This window comes from Labeo rohita, chromosome 23 (assembly GCF_022985175.1).
Source record: "Labeo rohita strain BAU-BD-2019 chromosome 23, IGBB_LRoh.1.0, whole genome shotgun sequence".
NCBI classification, from domain to species: domain Eukaryota; kingdom Metazoa; phylum Chordata; class Actinopteri; order Cypriniformes; family Cyprinidae; genus Labeo; species Labeo rohita.
The window spans coordinates 6,058,299-6,076,508 of NC_066891.1; the positions used below are offsets into that span (position 1 = coordinate 6,058,299).

Sequence of the window (18,210 nt, forward strand, 5' to 3'; positions counted from 1 at the left end):
AAACAGGCCAGAGATTTCCACTGGCCCTATTAACAGAAAGTGGTTTCACCTTTCTCTCAACCTGTTCCTCTGATAATATAAACTACAAACGGGTCCATACAAAAAAAAAAAAAAAAAAAAAACACCTATCATGGGCTGTGTATATACAGAATAATGCAAATTCAACGCTAATGCACTTCTAAATAGCGCACTAAATCTTAATAGTCTGCTATTCCTAATATAAACTTTTGAACATGCAGTTGCAAGAAATAGCATGCAGTGTGCAGAAGGATGGATAGATATTGGGCCAATCCATCCCCAAATCCTATTTTGACGTAATAGGACATGTAATTTCTTTTATTCATCAGATTAGTTCCAGTTCAAGTACACACACAGATAGCGCTCTCTAGTGTTCACATGCAGTGTTACAGACTGATATCACAGTACCAATGACCTAAGATTTTTTTTTTCCTCCTTTATGGTTTTAGTTTTAGTTATCTATAATAATCCTGAACAAGACTGGTGGGCCCTGAGAACTTCTTGAATTTAAAACAACACGCAATCTATTTGTCGTGCCCTAAAAATGATAGTGTAATACACATTTGCAGGAAAAAATAAACTTTATAAGACAGCAGAGGTACATGAAATACTTTCGAGCGTAGCCTGACTACTTGTCAGAAGCACAAACTGCAGACTGACCTTTCGAATCTATTCATGCGTAATAGTGTGGGGGGAATGACGCTGCATTTTCACCAGCTCATCTGTGAAGCAGCAAACTTCAGCAGCATGCAGTCTTCCTCCTTCTCAGGTTTTAAAGGGAACATGACTGTATACACCGACCTCTAAAAAGAAGTACAGAAAAAAAAATCAGTTTAATAATAATAAAAGTTGTAAATATTAAATTAAAAGTATATTTAAAACTAAGTAAATTAAATGTTTACATATAGCATTATATGGCACTTAATGTGGTAAACAAGTATTTAAACAACGTGGTACTTACACTTCCTTATATCAGTTGTTACGTCACCTCATGAATATTAAACATCCGTGTCTAAGCAGTGCCTGGTACCCTCGAGCTGAAGTCTCACATATGAAATAAATGAGCACAGCTCATAAACAGGTAAGAAAACATCACGATATTTAATGTTCTTGAATAACTCAAATGAGGACGTATCTGAGATGTAATCATTATAATATGTGTTTATTTGGACAGGCTGTAAACTTGCAAAGAACCGGAAAATTCTCAAAACATTTTATTACTGTGAAGGAAGCCTACTGTAATGGATGTCAGTAAACTTAACTGACAAATAACCTACATGTAGCTGCTTATAAGTTTACATTTCTATCAGAAAATTGCTGTTTTATAATTCGTTTTAATGTTTTAAATTATATATTAAGAGGTCTGTATGAAGACAACTGTATTTAATTGACAGTACTTGTACTCTGCACAATAACAATACAGTTTAATCCAATATTTCCTTTGCCCCCTGTTATATATGGAATAAAATTGGTTAAAGTGTTGGAGGTCTGTTACATGACATGATGAGTTCTGCCGCAAGTGGCGCTGCGGATTTTCCACCATCAGCGGACAGTACCGAAGGGAGGAGGCGACCATCACCCGGACAAACCCCCGCCAAACCGGCCTCAAAACCCAGCGGCAGCCGCTCCTCATCATCCACTGCGTCGAAACTCGGAGGAAAAGGCAATAAAGGACGTGAGGGAGAGCAGGCGGCTCAAGGAACGCGTGTCGTGAGGGTGCGAGGTGCGGCAGCTGTTCATGGTGCTGAAACTGAGGCGGTTTGGGAAACCGAGGAGCGGATTGATCGCGCTCCCCAACCGGACACGAACCGCGCACTGCGTTTACCGTGCGTCCACAGAGACTCGTCCTCGGAGCAGCCCAACGGCTCCTCCGGTGGTGGTGTGAGGGGGAAAGAGAGGCAGAGAGAGGCCGCTGCGGGAGGAGAATACGTCGGCTGCGGGCCGGCCTTCTGGGGCGGGGGCTGTCTGCAATCAGAGCTCATCCAGTATCACATCAACAAGCGCTTGAAGAAAAGCGGCAGGATGCAGCGCAAAGCATCAGGCGAGACGCAACCGGGACCGGCCGCACAGGCCACAAGCGGCGCCGACGAGCCCGTGACACAGCAGAATGAAGCCCTGCAGGACGAGATCCAGAGATTGGAGGATGAAAACGAAGATCTTAGGGTTTGTTTGCTATGCTTGAGAAATTAGAACGATGGAATGTGTCATGCTAAGAAAATAAGATGGATGAATGGAATTGCTGGAAGGGTGGGTGGATGGATGAAAAGATAGATAGATAGATAGATAGATAGATAGATAATCATTTTAATAGCTGAGGATGGATAGAGAGATAGACATGTATCTTTAAGAGCTGAGACAGACAGACAGACAGATAGATATAGATAGATAGATATTTTTGAGCTGCCAGATAAAATCAACATACATGTCAAAAAAGTAAATAAATTGGGAAAACAAATGTGCACAATACAAAATTCTCAGAATAAGCACAATGCAAATGTATAACTACACAAATGTATATTTCCACATTAAATTGATAAGCAATGCATATGTTGATAACCATTAGCAAACTGATCAATGATACATACAGTTGAGGTCAAAAGTTTACATACACCTTGCAGAATCTGCAAAATGTTAATTATTTTACCAAAATAAGAGGGATCACACAAAATGTTAATTATTGTTTATTTAGTACTGACTTAAATAAGATATTTAACATAAAAGACGTTTACATATAGTCCACAAGAGAAAATAGTTGAATTTATAAAAATGACCTTTTTCAAAAGTTTACATACACTTGATTCTTATTACTGTGTTGTTACCCGAGTGATCCACAGCTTTGTTTTTTTTTTTTCTTTGTTTTCACCCCTTTGCATTGTGTTTCCTTCTGGAGTTCCTCAGTTGTCCTCAGTGTGAAAAGATGGATCTCTAAATCATAGTCATTATTGGAAAAGGTTCAAATACACAAAAATGTTGAAAAACCAAAGAATTTGTAAGACCTAAAGGACTGAAGAACAGTGGCGAGTCTAATTGTTAAAGACAAACAATGGACTCATGAGCAACTATCACTAAACACAAAAAACACAGCTGTGGATCATTCAGGTAACAACACAGTATTAAGAATCAAGTGTATGTAAACTTTTGAACAGGGCCATTTTTTGGTAAAATAACATTTTGGAGATTCTGCAAGATGTATATAAACTTTTGACCTCAACTGTATGTTGATAACTGTGCGCATACCTGAATTCTGTGGGTAGGCACGTCAAATTATAATCAAAACACGCCTTTTAATGACTACTCTGCTCGACAAGTGTACGGTAATGTTGTTTTCCAAACACAATCTCAATTCCCTCTCAATTTGCTAAATTAAAATTAACAAAAAGAAAGCCACAATAAGCCTGCAGAGATGTTATTCATCCTTCTTGAAATAACACTCTGATCATAACCCTAAAACATAAACAGCACATAAATAATATGACCAGTGAGGGCGCACTCAAGTGAAATGAACAAATTCTGGACTATTCAAAAAAAATGTCGCTGAAACCATGAGAGAAATGCAACATTGTAACAATTTAGTCCCTGTTTCGGAATAAAGCAAACTACAGCTATAAAGATGGCCTTGATATATGCAAAATATGACGTCACTAATTTGCATGTTCAGGCAAAAGTTTTCCAAGGACTCATTGCATATTTAATTTGCGGAAATAATGTACAGTTTATTAAAATTATGTCAATGCAGAGATTTATTTTGCAAGGTTCTGCAATATAGTTGAGCACAATATAATTTATTAATGAGCACACTCTGGTTTTCATAGAATGAGATTGAGGAGATGCGCACAGAGATGGAGGAAATGCGTGACACCTTTTATGAGGAGGACACCTGTCAATTACAAGACATGCGGCGCGAACTCGAGCGTGCAAATAAGAACTGTCGCATCCTTCAATATAGACTCCGCAAGGCTGAACGCAAAAGACTTCGCTATGCACAAACCGGAGAAATTGACGAGGAACTCCTAAGGAGCTTAGAGCAAGATTTGAAGGCAAGTACCAATGCTTTTATCTTTAAAGGAAAGCAGAGAAGGTCTATGATTAAGTACCCATCCCCAAGTACTTATTTGCACCATTTTTATCTAATTACTAACTTGTCATTTAGCTGATGCTTCTATCCAAAGCAACAGAGCACTTATTACCAAGACAGTCTCCCTGGAGCAACTTAAGGTTGAGTGTTTTTCTCGAGTACAATGATAGTTTATGAATCAGATATTTAACCACTAAGCCACACCACTACATTCTGACAGGTTGCCAAGGATGTGTCTGTAAGACTTCACCATGAGCTGGAGAATGTAGAGGAAAAACGAACAAAGACAGAAGAAGAAAACGAGAGACTGAGACAGAAACTTATTGAGGTGGAAGTCACCAAACAAGCCCTGCAAAATGAGCTGGACAAAGCCAAAGAGGTAGGAATGCAAACACATATCACTACAGATTCTAAATAGTTCTGAATACTGTACATTTTCATAGTGTAGCGTTCATATAAATTTGTTGCGTCCAGTCCCAGAAACGAAGAGGAAGCAAAGATGCACAAAAGCCTGAGAGGAAGACTCAGACTCCTACAGAGGTGAGCATAAAAACTGATATCAACCAGTTAGTGTAAGAGTATCAACCAGTAATGCTTTTTTTTTTTTTTTTTGCAAAAATATGAAGTGCACTAAATTGCAGACTATACAGAGAATGAAAAGTTGGCATGCAAACAAAAATTGTATTACACCATAAAATGTAAAGCTGTGGTCATGCTCAAGTTGGTTACAAGAAAAGGCCTTATTCAGAAACTTTAAAAGTGAGTTTTATTTGAGCTGTCCCTCATACACTGCAAAACCATTGAGAATAGGTCTTTTTTCCTCCAAAAAAACTTGCCATCACCTTAATGCAAGACTTTTGTCCACAGGACGACAATGAGGACCTGAAATGCCAACTGGCCTTCATTAAGGAGGAGGCAACCTTAATGAGAAAGAAAATGGCCAAGATTGACAAGGAGAAGGACCGTTTGGAACAAGAACTACAGAAGTATCGTTCCTTCTATGGGGATCTGGACAGCCCTCATCCAAAGGGTGAAGCTGGTGGTCCTCCCACTACAAGGGAATCCGAACTCAAACTCCGCTTGCGTTTGGTGGAAGAAGAGGCCAACATCCTAGGACGTAAAATAGTCGAACTGGAGGTGGAGAACCGTGGCCTGAGGGCAGAGTTGGATGATCTTCGAGGGGACGAGTCATCTAATGGGGGTTTGTCCGGAGCGGAAGGTGGAATGGGGCGGGAGCAGGGGGCGGAGCTATCAGAGCTAAGGCAACAACTGCAGTTGGTGGAGGATGAGGCAGAACTTCTAAGGAGGAACCTGGCTGATGTGGAAGAACAGAATAAGAGAGTAACAAGCGAGCTAAACAAACTGCGCTTTAAAGAGGGTACAAGGCACACCTCGGGCGGTAATGCAACGGGTGCCGCCAATGGAGCGGGAGACAGCTCCAAAGCCGAGGCATTGCAGGAGGAGCTGAAGGTAGCGAGGAAGCAGATCAATGAACTGAGTGGAAAAGTGATGCAGCTGCAGTATGAGAACCGTGTGCTGCTTTCCAACATGCAACGGTATGATCTAGCATCTCACCTAGCCATCACGCCACGGGACAGTGATGCAGAGAGCGACACTGGTCCTGGAATCGGAGGGCGTAGAGGTAGCGATGACGACTCGTCTTCCTCTCGCCTCCCTCCCCATCGCAAACGTGAGGGTCCGGTCGGAGGTGAAAGTGACTCGGAGGAAGTCCGAGGAAATGCTCGGTGCCTCACACCAACTCGCTCTCTTTATTCTCCTGAATCTGCCCGGCTCCTCTCACGCTCCATACGGGACAGGCAACAGATGATTGACATCCGTGCCGAAGCAGAACGACTGGGGCGAACCATTGACCGGCTCATAGCTGACACCAGTAACATTATTGCAGAGGCACGGGTGTTCGTAGCTAATGGGGATCTTTTTGGCCGTATGGAAGATGACGACGATGGTGGGCGGATCAGGGAGCATGAGCTACTCTACCGCATCAATGCTCAAATGAAGGCCTTCAGGAAGGAGCTGCAGGGGTTTATAGACCGACTTGAAGTCCCAAAACCTGAAGAAAGAGATTCAGAAGAACCATTATCTGTGAGTCTGGCAAGAGTCTGTGTGTCTATGTGAAGCACAACAAGAATGTTTGACACCGTAAAGGAATAGTTCACACAAAAATCTAAGTTCTGTTATTTACTCATCCTTGATTCTCTTCTGTGGAACAGTGACCAGGGGCTGTCTAGCTCCTGAAATGGCCAAAAAGTGCCATATAAGTAGCCTATACATCTGACTCTATTCTGTCTTCTAAAACCATACAATACCTTTGTATGGAAGCCCGTTTCTGCCACTGAATAAAAAAAAAGGTAATTGCAGCTTTTTAATCTTGCATTTCTGACTTTTTTTCTTGCAATTGTGGAGTTTCCATCTCGCCAATTATAACTTTTCTCAGAACTGCGGAATATAAACTCATATAAACTAAATATAAACTAAAAGTTGTGAGTTATAAAGTCAGAATTGCAAGAAATAAATTTGAATTGCAGTATAAACTCACAATTCAGATTTTTTTCTCAGAATTGTGATATAAACGTAAAATTGCGAGTTATAAAGTTAGAATGCGAGATACAAAGTACAAAGATACAAAGAATTGTGAGATAAAGTTGCAATTGCAAGAAATAAAGTCGAAATAAAGTAAATTCTGAATTTTTTTCTCGCAATTGCAAGTTTATATCTCGCGATTTGATATTTTTCTCAGAAACGCAATTGTGAGTTTTAAAGCCTAGTTTTGAGCGAAAAAAAAATACGTTTTTCTCAGAATTGCAAGTTTATATCACAATTCTGAATTAACTCGCAATTGTGTGTGCTCAGAACTGCAAGATAAAAACTCACAATTTAGATTTTTCTCAGAATTGTGATATGAATGCAGAATTCCGAGTTATAAAATCAGAATTGCGAGATACAAAGTGAGAAATGCGGGATATAAGTTGCAATTAATTAATGATTTTTTTTCCGCAAACTCGCAACTTTTCTCAGAATCACAATTGTGAGTTATAAAGTCACAATTCTTAGTTAATAACTCGCAATGGTGTGTTCTAAAGTCGGAATTGCAAGATATAAACTCACAATTCTGAGAAAAAAGTTACAATTGTGAGATATAAACTTTGACTATGACTTTTTAAAAAAATATGACATAAGTTTATATCTTGCAATTCTGAGAAAAAAGTTAAAATTGTGAGTTTGTATCACACAATTGCAAGAAAAAAAAAAATCAGAATTTTGAGATAAGAAGTTGCAGTTACCTTTGTTATTTTATTTATTATTTAGTGGTGGAGACAGGCTTCCATACCTTTGAGTTAGGAACAAATAAATAATTAGGCGTTCGTCAGCAAATGTTTCATTTGCATCAAGGTGCATCATGTCGAGTTTGACACATACACTGTAAAAAAGATGGACGTCTCCACTTCTTTCCACTATAGGAATATGAAGCCAAAACATCTCAGTATGGCCGCTGTCATCTTGCGTCATTTCGAGTCTGCACAGTAGAGATTTATTTGGAACCCGAGTCTGCGCAGTAGTAGCTGTGGAGCCATGGTATCAAAGTCATGCCCAAACTCCCGCAGACCCAATTGCAAGATCACAATCATGACATAACACCCCGTTTTTATAGCATTAAAATAACTAACTAAAAGCAAAATTATTAGAAAAACAAACACTTCAACATACACCAGCATGATAAGAACTACCTATAATGATGGAAACCATTTTATTTTAAGTGTCATTTAATTGTTTAGGTTGTCTCTCATTCAATTAGATTACATGGAGGGGGCGGGCTTTATGACCTATACTGGGATCAGCCACTTAGGGGCGATCGAAACGTTTTGGCTTCACTTTTCAGGACTTGGTTTGACATCAATAACAACTGGTCACAAGACATGCTGGAACATATGACATCTGATGTTATTGATGTAAATCTTTACATTTACAGTACAACAGTGTTGTTGTTAAAAAAAACTAAGTAAAACAACTTTTTTTTAAACAAAAAAATTATTTGCGTCAATTGAAATAAAATTTAGTTTCGACATGTCAACTGTTGCATCTGGTGTAATATTACATAAATAATTCTATAATAATATTGAAGCAGAATGGATACATTTTAGTGAACAATAATTTATATTTTGGTCTGTTTATCAAAGGTATCGTGTGGTTACAGAAGCCGAATAGTGCAAAGTCATACTTTTATATAAATTCCATGTAAAGAAAGTGAATCACAGGAAATTATGACAGTTTTCATTTTGAAGTGAACTATTCCTTTAAAGGGAATGAATTTGATAGTGAAGAACAGGAAAGCACTACATATTTCAAAGAGTTCATCTCTTGGCTGCTTTTAACATTTACCAAAATACAGCGTATATTTTGATTTTCCAAGATTTTAACTATGCAAGCAGAAAATGTCAATGGCTATAATATCTTAACCTTTCTCTCTCTCTCTCTGATCCTGTCTTCCCACGCACCCCTGTTTTAATGCATGTTCTTTAATCCGGTTATTCACCCAGATGTTTCAGCCCATCATTTTATTCATCCTCATTCTAGTGTTGTTCTCCTCACTATCTTATGCCACCATTTTTAAACTTGTATTTCTTTTTACCCTCTTTTTTGTCCTGTGATCACCATCCGTCCACTCATTAGCATAGTCTCGCCCTTTGTTTTGTTTGTTTGTCAATGTTATGTATGTCACCATGGTTGAAGAATCACAGGACGGTCACTTTCCAAGCACAGACAGCACGCTTAAGCACAGAAGTCTGCAAAACCTTAATTTCCAAAAAGCTGGAGACTGTTTTTTTTTTCCAAATCGCAAATATATGGCTGCCATTGGAAGGTACATCATGAAGACTGAAAACTAATACACATCATAGGAAAACACTGAGACACTGGAAACTACATTACCCAGAAGACATTTCTTTCATTGAGAACTATGGCCATCAGGCACACTGACGCTCGCTTCGGCACCTAAGGCTTGCAACGAAATATGCAACTGCAATTTACTACTAATGGGCACATTACACAGAATGCCTGCCAATGGACTCTAAGATACTGTACATCAACTGGAATGGTTATTGTCAGAAGCATGCAGAGGTAAGTAAGAACATATAACCGTATACTCAAAGAGGTCAGAAAGAATACGCATACATATGTATGGAGGGAGAATAAGTAACAGGCTTTATATTTGACTTGAGATGTCAGGAATCATTCATTTGAACATGCACAATGAAACGACTGTTTTGCAACGACTGAATGATTGCACAATAGAAGAAAGATTCAAGAAAGATTGCACAAAAGATTCATGTGATATGCTCAAGAACAGCTGTGGCTTCCATGGGGTGGATGTAAGGGCATCCAAGTTAACATAAAGTGCCTGTGTACATGATGACAGTATGCACAAATTACCTTCTGCTGCACTCTCTGTTGCACCAGAGCAGGATCAGTCTACCGCTGAACGTGCTCCTCATTCCTGCAAGCATGTCATGGATCAGCAATTTGGAAACCAGAGCTTGCTTTCTTTATGAGTTTATTTAGCTTGTTGGCATCTCCAGTTTTGGTCCCAGTTGAAGCACCTGATTCTTCAAGTTGTCGGCAGTAGTTAACTGTAAATACATTAAATAATTGCAAAGATCAGGTTCACAATTTATTTGGAGAACAAATACATTTGTTTTGGTTTGGATGGATCTTGGTGATTGACAAGAAAATTACACTTAGAAAACAACACCTCATCTGTTTTCTAGAGTGAGACTCTTTTTGGGAATTGGAAGTCATTTCTTCTCAATTTCCTGTTAGCTGAAAGTAAACTCATTAGCGAAAACCATCAAACATACAACCTTGCCAGTTCTATTGTGTCTCTTTATTCTCAGAGGCTTTTGCTTTGTTGTTTTCCTTGATCTCCATTCTTGTGCTTGGAAACTATTTGAGTCAGCGGCCAATATTAGGGCTGAACCGTTGGCCTCCTGTTTATTGCGCAACAGCCACATGTGTCAAATAAATACAAGCGTGAGGCGCCCATTAAGAACCGTGGACAGCACACTTAGTATCTGCTAATTCTGTCCGGCGGTATCTTAAAAATAAAATGGACAGAGTGTTTTGAGAGTCACAAATAGCCCAGTTGCCTGTGGGCATTAGTAGAAGTCGAAACAACTGGAATAGGAGTCACAAGACTGCAATCTGCCAAGTCCTAAAAGCAGACTAGCAACAAGACAGTTTCACAGAGGTAGGGTAGAACTGGGCATTTTAAAATAGCCATGTAAACACTCTCCCTCTACCTTTGTAATTTTAACCTAGAATGTCGGTGACGACAGTCTCTCGCATGGAGACCACGAATGCCGGAATAAATCTGACATTATGACACCAGACACCTGGCAGGTCTGACGTCGCAGGGGTAAATACTTAGAGTCACTATAAAGCCCCGGGGCCCCCTCAGAACTACAGTTGTTTACCCCTGAGCTCCGGACAGGACCATAGGGTCGGCTAGAGGAAACATTTAAAATCCAATACGCAGGATTTTTACGTCACGCCGTGGGAACTGAGTCTTTGCGCAGGAGCTGTCGAAGGGGAGGCGGAACTGAAACAAGCGTGATCTTGATTTAAGCAACAAACCTGTACGGTTACTCATATTCTGGAGCCTCTGCTTCAGTTTACCAGAAGGAGTTACTGGAGAAACCAATACTAAGATTTACCGGTAAGAATTTAAAAAAGCTTGTAGACAAGTACAGAACAGAAGCCTCATTTTTAAAAACCTTTTAAAATATTAATTTGTTTTTACATACAACTATTTTGAAGCTTTTTAACTTCTCTGTGATCTTTCACTTGGCCTGAAAATGTTGGATATAAGAATATTACACTAAAAGTAAAGTAATATGAAAGTAAATTACTGTATTTACATGTGTGAGTACACATACTTGCTTAAGGAACACTAACAAACAGTATGTACTGAATATGTAACAATTTATAAAACTGTACTTAGATTTACTACTATTGTGATCAGCTACTTTTACATATAGAGAATAATAAGTGTTTATTTATTTTAATTTTTAGTTTTATAACATAGAATTATAGGAGGTATAAATATCCTTCCATTCTAACGTCATATGGTGGCACATTCTGGAAATTTTATGAGTTAAACTGGGTGTCAGGTTCTTTGACGGAAGAAAATTCCACCCCTAATACCTGCCGTAAATCAAAGCTGCGCTATAGAAAAACTTAGTGACGTTACCACGGAAAGGATACAACTATTCTGAGCTCATCCAAGCGGGTAAAAGGTTCTGCACTTGCTTGGAACTTTGACCTCATCTCTAACCCAAAAGAAGTAATTAAAGATCTAAGCTGGCTGTAAGTGTGGGTTTTGCAAGGGGCGAACAATTTACTTTTTACAATTGTGCCTTTGATCAAGAGAGATCAGTTTACTCCAGGGAGACTGTCCATGTTATAAAACTGACTTTAAAATCCCTTTAGTCCCTTTAGGTAACTTGAACATGTTTAATGAAGTTGGTGTCTAAAGAACGTGATGACAATTTTGACAGTTAAGGGCTGGTTTGAAGGACAGGGAATGCATATAGAAATGGGTCAAAGCTTTAAAGCAGGTGTCCAGAGCAAATAGCTGGGATTTTGTTTCCTTTCATATGTCTTCTTGAATGCAGTACAGTCAGGAAGACTTCACATATGTCCGTAACACCCTTAAACTGTAAAGCAGAATTTTTCCCAGTCACTTAATTTATGTGAGATACCAACTATTACCAGATACTTTGATTGATAAATGATGAATATCTCTTTTGTCTTCATAGAGGTATTGGTGGACTTGCCAATGTGGTCACTCCAGTGACCTTTTAGGAATTGCAGCATAAGTTTCTGAGCCCAAACACATATACAGAAGAATGGCTTTGGAATTGCACTGTGGGCCGGAGCCTGGGAGTTGTGTGTGGGGTGGAGAGAGAGCTGACCTGCTTGACAGTTTTGACTCCGAGATGCAGGAATGGGAAGATCAGCTACAGGACATGCAGAGGAAGATTGAAGAGGTGAGACGAAATTTTCAGCTGGGATGATGCCAGTCTGTGTGACAGAATCCATATCCACTCATCTTCATATCTAGAGAGAGACGTAAATGAACTTAAAAAAAAAAATAATGCTCTGATTTGACTATAAATCAGGGTTCCTCAAATCCGGTTCTGGAGGACCACTGCCCTGCAGAGTTTAGCTCAAACCCTGATCAAACAAACTTACTTGTGAGCTTGTTCAGGTGTGTTCAATTAGAGTTGAAGCTAAACTCTGAGGAATTTGAGAAACCTTTAAATAAACCATGACAAAAGATCCACTGGTACTACAATCCTGCATGCACTGGAGGCCAACCAGTTGTTGTTGTGATAGTGGGCACTACCCTCTTGAAAAAAACAGCATATGCTGGTTAGGTATGTTTTGAAGCATGACTGCTGGTTTGAACTGGTTTAAGATGGTCCTTAGCTGGTCATGAGCTGGTCCTAAGCTGGTTCTAAGCAAATCAAGACCAGCTTAGGGCCATCAGATGACCAGCTTAAACCAGCATCCATGCTTTAAAAAAATACCTAACCAGCATATGCTGTTTTTTTTCAACAGGGTAACTAGAATTGTGATTGGCTGAAAGAATCTTAACCCCCATTTGCTGCATTGTTGGCTGCATCTCTTGGATATAATAATAGGTGTTTCGCCCCACAACACCATGACTGTGACAGATGCTAACAAGCTTATTAAACCCAAAGGGATAGGGGTTACAGGCTACTCATGAACATTCACAAACAGTCTCTCTCACACCAGAACACAGGAAGTTAATGCATTCATGCTGAAACAGGCCAAGCAAGCATGTTGTCATTGGTAGATTAATTAACCTTTGAACTTGTCTTCCCTCTCGCTGACTCCTTTCTAAAGAAGAAACCCCATGCTGTTTACTTACGCAAATTCTATGCAGTACATTATGCCAGTTGTAGGGTTGTCAAAAGGTACCGAGTTCGGTACTTTCGGTACTGAAATTTTAAAAACGTCGCTCACATATAAGCACAACCAGAGCGTTTTAAAGCCATGTGTGTCAGCGGATCCCTAATACATCTGCATATAGACTGATCCGCTGACAGACGCGGCTTTAAAACGCTCTGGTTGTGCTTATATGCGAGCGCTCGGTGAGGAGCGTGAATCGCTTATCATTGTAGCCAATCACAGTCATGTCTGTTGAGCGTGTGAACACTATGGCCAATCAGCGATGTTTAAAAATCTGCTCAACAGCGCTCAAATGTGAGCGGGAAATGGACGTTTTTAAAATTTCAGTACCGAAAGTACCGAACTCAGTACCTTTTGACAACCTTAGCCAGTTGCATACACCAACTTGTGCATTTAAAACAATTGCTTTCATGTAGGTTGGCAAAAAGAAAAAAATCATACTTTACAAGTACTGAGTTTTTCTACAATTGTGATTGTATTTCAGTTGTATAATGAGGTCAAAGCAAGAAGAGAAGCTACCGAGAGCAGCACAAACAACATCACAAACAAAAACCTGGACATTACTTTACTTCCGGTCAACTCTCAGTATAGCCACCAGGCCAATGGTTATCATGAACACCATGGTCACCCTAACAACAGCTTCCCGATTCGTCAATACGGTGAAGATCCTTCAGTTATGCGAAGCCTTGGGTTTCACCATGCCAGTGAATACTGTAATGGCTCCAACAATTACATGCTTAATTCCCTGAGCAACAGCAGCCATTACCCTGCCAGTTGTCATAATCTTGAAAGGCAAGATGCCACTCTAGACATTCTCAATGGATACCTCCAACAGGGCCCATGTTATGGAAGGAACCCAAGGAATCTTGGAGATCCAAATTCAGTGAGTACCTCTTTTACTAATCTAGACTCTTACACCTCAAGGATTTGTCTTCACACGCTTCACCATATCTCTTCATATCACTCTCTTCTGTTAGATTCAGAACCCCAAGGTATATCCAGTTATGGACAGTTATCAATACAGTGCGAAGACTAGCCCGGTGGCAAACAGGTAAAGCCTTACCGATCTCAACCTATCAGACTCACTACTGTTTGTCCTATCATGTTTCTTGTTGGTTATAGACCAGGGGTTGGCAGGTTCGGTCCTAGAGAGCCACAGTCCTGCAGAGTCCAGCTTCAACCCTGAAAGAAAAAAAAAACCTCCCCTGCCTTTAGTCTTAGTAATACTGAAGACATTGATTAGCTTGTTCAGGTGTGTTTGATTAGGGTTGAAGCTAAACTGTGCAGGACAGCAACTCTCTGACCGAACTTGGCTACCCCTGTTATACACCAATGTTTGCCAAACTCTTTCTTGTAACTACTTGGTTGATCTGTCTTTTTACCTTAGGACTGCCTCGTGTGGGGTTCAGGATGAGACTGAGGAAGCTGAGAACAAAAAGAACACAAAATCAAGTTGGGATGACTCCCAAGCCCGCCACGTTAGCTGGAAAGACCCGGTTTCATCGAATGATCTTCCCCCTAAAAATTCAGTTTCCAAACTGGCAGTCAGACATAGAGATGCTTCTCCTGTAACCCCTCGTTCCGCTTACAATGAGTCATCACAACAACCAGACAGGAAGTGCCTCTTGCTCGACAGGAAATCTGGCAGTCCATCAGTGTTGCGAAAGTTTGGTGCCATGTTGCAAGAGAATGAGGGGAAAACCCTGATAGAGGATGGTCTTGTGACTACTGTTGTCTCCACTGAACCTCCGAGGCAAACAAGCACTCCCATTTGCCAGAACAAGTTTGACGCCAAGCGGGCATCCTCACGTGCGCCTGTCCAGAAATGCCTTGCAGACTGTGACGTACTGGTAGCACATGTGGAGCCCAGCCAGGAGTCTTGGGCAGCTGGTCCTTCTAGACACCTCCTCAGTGGAGACAAAGACAGTGGGAGGGGTGGTTGTGTTCTTGAACAGCATGGCTTGGCTTACAACTTAAGCCCATCACAGTCTCACCTTAATTCGGGGTGTCACAAGGTGTCTTCAGTGTCGAAAGCCCACAATGTTGGCTTCCAGAGTAAGGACCTATTCTCTGACTACCAGATGGTGGAAAGGATTCTGGGAGCAGGATCTCAAAACTTCAGTAAGGTACACAGAGGACTTGGTGTCGATATGATGAGACTGGGAAATGACAACTTGGAGCAACTTCTGGAAATGATGGAAATAGAGAACAACAGAAGCCAGAGGCCCATATTCACCCAGCAACTGGACAACAAGCAGGTGAAGAGGGTACAAATATGATCAGCACACACAGTAAATTCATGGTGTACATGCTCTCGGCCAGTGTTCCTCATTCCTGATTCTGGAAAGCCACTTTCATGAAGAGTTTATTTCCAAGGTGCTTTAAGACATCTGGCTTTCAGCTAAACCCAAAGACCTTAATTTAAGCACATTTAATTAAAACTGGACCTAAATTCTGTAGGAAAGTAGCTCTCCAAGACCAAGAATGAGAAACATTGCTTTTGATTTATAAGAGCTGAACCTCCCATCTCTCTCTTCCGCTACTTTGCTTTGTTTCTGGTAATCTGTCAAATAAGGTCATAACATGTTAGTACATAAAATACAAATAGATTTACCCAAGTATTAACTATTATCTAGAAAGTTACTTACATTCAAACTTTTTCCTCTCCAGGTTAACCGTGAGTCATTTCCTACGCCCAGCAGTAGTAATTTTTCTCGTCCTGCTCGCCCAGCCAATCAACGCCGTCCATCCAGATGGGCTAAGCATACTGAACCAAGCAAAGTCGCCCACACATCCTGCCCACCAAGCCCTGGCCTGAAAGCCAAACAGTTCTTGAATTCATATTCCCGGCACACAGAAACCATCATCATGTGACCAGGATACAAAAATCTTCAAAGGATCACCCAATGGCATAGACAAAACTTTGACATTTTGTAGAACACAATCTACTTTTTTTGTATATATAACCCCCACCACCACATCAAAGTACCGTATTGCAGCCCACTAGGATGGCCTATGGTATTTTCCTTAAATAACTTCAAAAGGATATAGCTTTCATTTAACTCTGCGCTGTTTGAAGTGCTTTGGAACGGAACTCCAGTGGACATTCTCTGACATGGTGAACTTCTGTGCCTATAAACCCCTCATTGCCTTTTCTCTTCATTTCTTTCAGTCATTCTCATTAAATTTTGTATTCTTTTATTCTGTTTTCTATTTTCCTGAGTGCTTTGTGTACAGTGCAGTTCTTGCGGTGCCATGTAGGGCATTTTTTGTAACCACATAAGCATGTATGCAACAGGCATAACATGTATTTAAAGATACATGGCAACGAGTTATTAAGCCTTATCTATTATGCATAATCTGTAAAGGCGTGTGCAAATGTTTTGATGTTCTGTCATTAAGTCCATTTCAGTACTGCATTAGTGCTTCATAATACTGACATGATGAGGTCATAACTGGCTCATAATGTTTTTATAAGCCTTATTTGACTGCGCCTGACGTGGGCTGTAACTACGCGGTGCATGGCACCTTTTTTGCGGGAACATGTCTGCATTCTCCAGCCTTGTAAAGAAAATGCCAAATGAAGTGAATTATCCTAAGTTCAACATCTGTGAAAAGTAAATTATATCTTTTGACCATATTATAATGAAGAAATGATTTTGGAATGTTTATTGTTGTGATATTACCCTTACAAAAAAGTGATGCTTTTTGTGTTTTTTTCTTTCTCTGGATAATAAACGCAAGTGCTTTGACAAGTTAGTGAAACTCTTGAATTTTAGACTCCATATGCTTTATTGCTTTTAGTGATGATTGCTAATGTTAGCACTGATATTCCTTTTCTGCTCACTACACCAAGCTAATTTTCACCTGTCGGCTATAAAACAGACAACAAACCTATAGACTTATGGAGCAACCAGAGTCATCTAGAGCAGTGGTTCTCAACTCCAGTCCTCGAGGCCCACTGCTCTGCACATTTTCTATGTCTCTCTCATTTACCACACCTGATTCAGATCATCAGCTTGTTAGGAGAAAGAGCCATGAACTGAACTGAGTGTGTCAGATTCAGAAACATACAAAATGTGCAGAGCAGTGGGCCCCGAGGACTGGAGTTGAGAACCACTGATCTAAGAACTAGAAAGTCATAAAGACTTGGGATTGGGTTCTTTTGACTTGGGGCAGTAAGCAACCAAATACCAACGTGTTACCACACAGCAACAACCTAGCAACCACATGTAATATCCTACAACAAATATCGGCAACTTCTCCAAAGTCATGCACCACTCAAATGTTATTCAGAACTGTAAAAATCTAGTATAGTTTCCTGGAAATGTGACAACAGTGGGGTAAAACATCGGACAATTTCTTATATCACTTCTCCTTTCACTAAAAAAAACCAAAAGCAAAAGTATAAGATGCTTCATGCCAACATAGTAAAAGGCCTCTCTTTAATTAGCTCCTTGTTAAGCGGTATTAACAGTATTAACATTGCTCTTGTCCTATGTTACTAAAAGCTATCAGGAGCATCCTATTCCTCATTCAGAGTCCTAATGTAACCTGCTATTACCAAGCCTTACTATCTCTCTCAGTCCTGCTCTCACAGTTACTCGACCCTCTGCTGAAATGTTGCACCTGTGCCTGAAATAGGAAGCGTGACGTTGTTTTGGTGCCAGAAATCTTAGACGTGTCAGTGGAGAGCTAAAGGGAGGGGGTGTTGTGATGTCCAGGGGGCATCTCTCTCCGTCTCACTCTGTAATCTGTAAATGAGTAATAAAGACTTTCCTGCATCATAACACCTCGCTGGAAGCACGAAACAACATCTTAATGAGGTATTTAGATAAAGATAGATGTTCACAACTTTCATGTGAGATCTTCATAGCACGTCATATGGTATTATTATTTCTGGAGAAACCTAGAATGAAATGCCGATAGCAAGTAGGCTTCGAGCCAGCATCCTTTTGGTTACCAGCCCTGAGCCTCAACTCCTTAACCACCACCTTTGTGTCCTTGAAAACCAGAGGTTTGCATGAGTGGTGCTTACCCAAACAAATCTCTCAACTATGATGATACAGTGTTTGCAAAGGCATTGGTAGGCAGATACTCACAGA

The 18,210-nt window shown here is 40.3% G+C and overlaps 2 protein-coding genes across 6 annotated transcripts; both read left to right on the forward strand.

The window, feature by feature from the left end:
* The first annotated feature begins 1,030 nt into the window (after nucleotides 1-1,030).
* LOC127154982 (protein SOGA3-like) lies at nucleotides 1,031-8,987 on the forward strand. 4 transcript variants are annotated; one of them, XM_051096873.1, is made up of 7 exons: nucleotides 1,031-1,099; nucleotides 1,497-2,181; nucleotides 3,831-4,055; nucleotides 4,314-4,472; nucleotides 4,568-4,633; nucleotides 4,961-6,196; nucleotides 8,783-8,987. In XM_051096873.1, exons 2-7 carry the CDS (start codon nucleotides 1,519-1,521, stop codon nucleotides 8,981-8,983), a joined length of 2,550 nt encoding a protein of 849 aa, XP_050952830.1. In that variant the 5' UTR covers nucleotides 1,031-1,099; nucleotides 1,497-1,518; the 3' UTR covers nucleotides 8,984-8,987. The 4 variants fall into 4 exon arrangements, with proteins under 4 accessions (XP_050952830.1, XP_050952831.1, XP_050952832.1 ...); XM_051096874.1 differs by lacking the exon at nucleotides 1,031-1,099 and having other exon boundaries at nucleotides 1,352-2,181; nucleotides 8,843-8,987; XM_051096875.1 differs by lacking the exon at nucleotides 1,031-1,099 and having other exon boundaries at nucleotides 1,352-2,181; nucleotides 8,650-8,921.
* Nucleotides 8,988-9,014: 27 nt separating this feature from the next.
* LOC127154984 (uncharacterized) lies at nucleotides 9,015-16,878 on the forward strand. 2 transcript variants are annotated; one of them, XM_051096878.1, is made up of 6 exons: nucleotides 9,015-9,229; nucleotides 11,926-12,156; nucleotides 13,590-13,988; nucleotides 14,083-14,156; nucleotides 14,493-15,363; nucleotides 15,776-16,878. In XM_051096878.1, the coding sequence occupies exons 2-6, from the start codon at nucleotides 12,016-12,018 to the stop codon at nucleotides 15,977-15,979; spliced, it is 1,689 nt and encodes a 562-aa protein (XP_050952835.1). In that variant the 5' UTR covers nucleotides 9,015-9,229; nucleotides 11,926-12,015; the 3' UTR covers nucleotides 15,980-16,878. The 2 variants fall into 2 exon arrangements, with proteins under 2 accessions (XP_050952835.1, XP_050952834.1); XM_051096877.1 differs by lacking the exon at nucleotides 9,015-9,229 and adding an exon at nucleotides 9,765-10,823.
* Nucleotides 16,879-18,210: the final 1,332 nt, after the last annotated feature.

Bases quoted from the DNA above. Each gene is read 5' to 3' on its own strand.
- LOC127154982 (XM_051096873.1), top strand. From the start codon at position 1,519: ATGATGAGTTCTGCCGCAAGTGGCGCTGCGGATTTTCCACCATCAGCG. The intron at 4,634-4,960 runs GTGAGCATAAAA...TTTTGTCCACAG, and splicing joins AGACTCAGACTCCTACAGAG to GACGACAATGAGGACCTGAA. The intron at 6,197-8,782 runs GTGAGTCTGGCA...TCCACTCATTAG, and splicing joins ATTCAGAAGAACCATTATCT to CATAGTCTCGCCCTTTGTTT.
- LOC127154984 (XM_051096878.1), top strand. From the start codon at position 12,016: ATGGCTTTGGAATTGCACTGTGGGCCGGAGCCTGGGAGTTGTGTGTGG. The intron at 13,989-14,082 runs GTGAGTACCTCT...CTCTTCTGTTAG, and splicing joins ATCTTGGAGATCCAAATTCA to ATTCAGAACCCCAAGGTATA. The intron at 14,157-14,492 runs GTAAAGCCTTAC...TTTTTACCTTAG, and splicing joins ACTAGCCCGGTGGCAAACAG to GACTGCCTCGTGTGGGGTTC.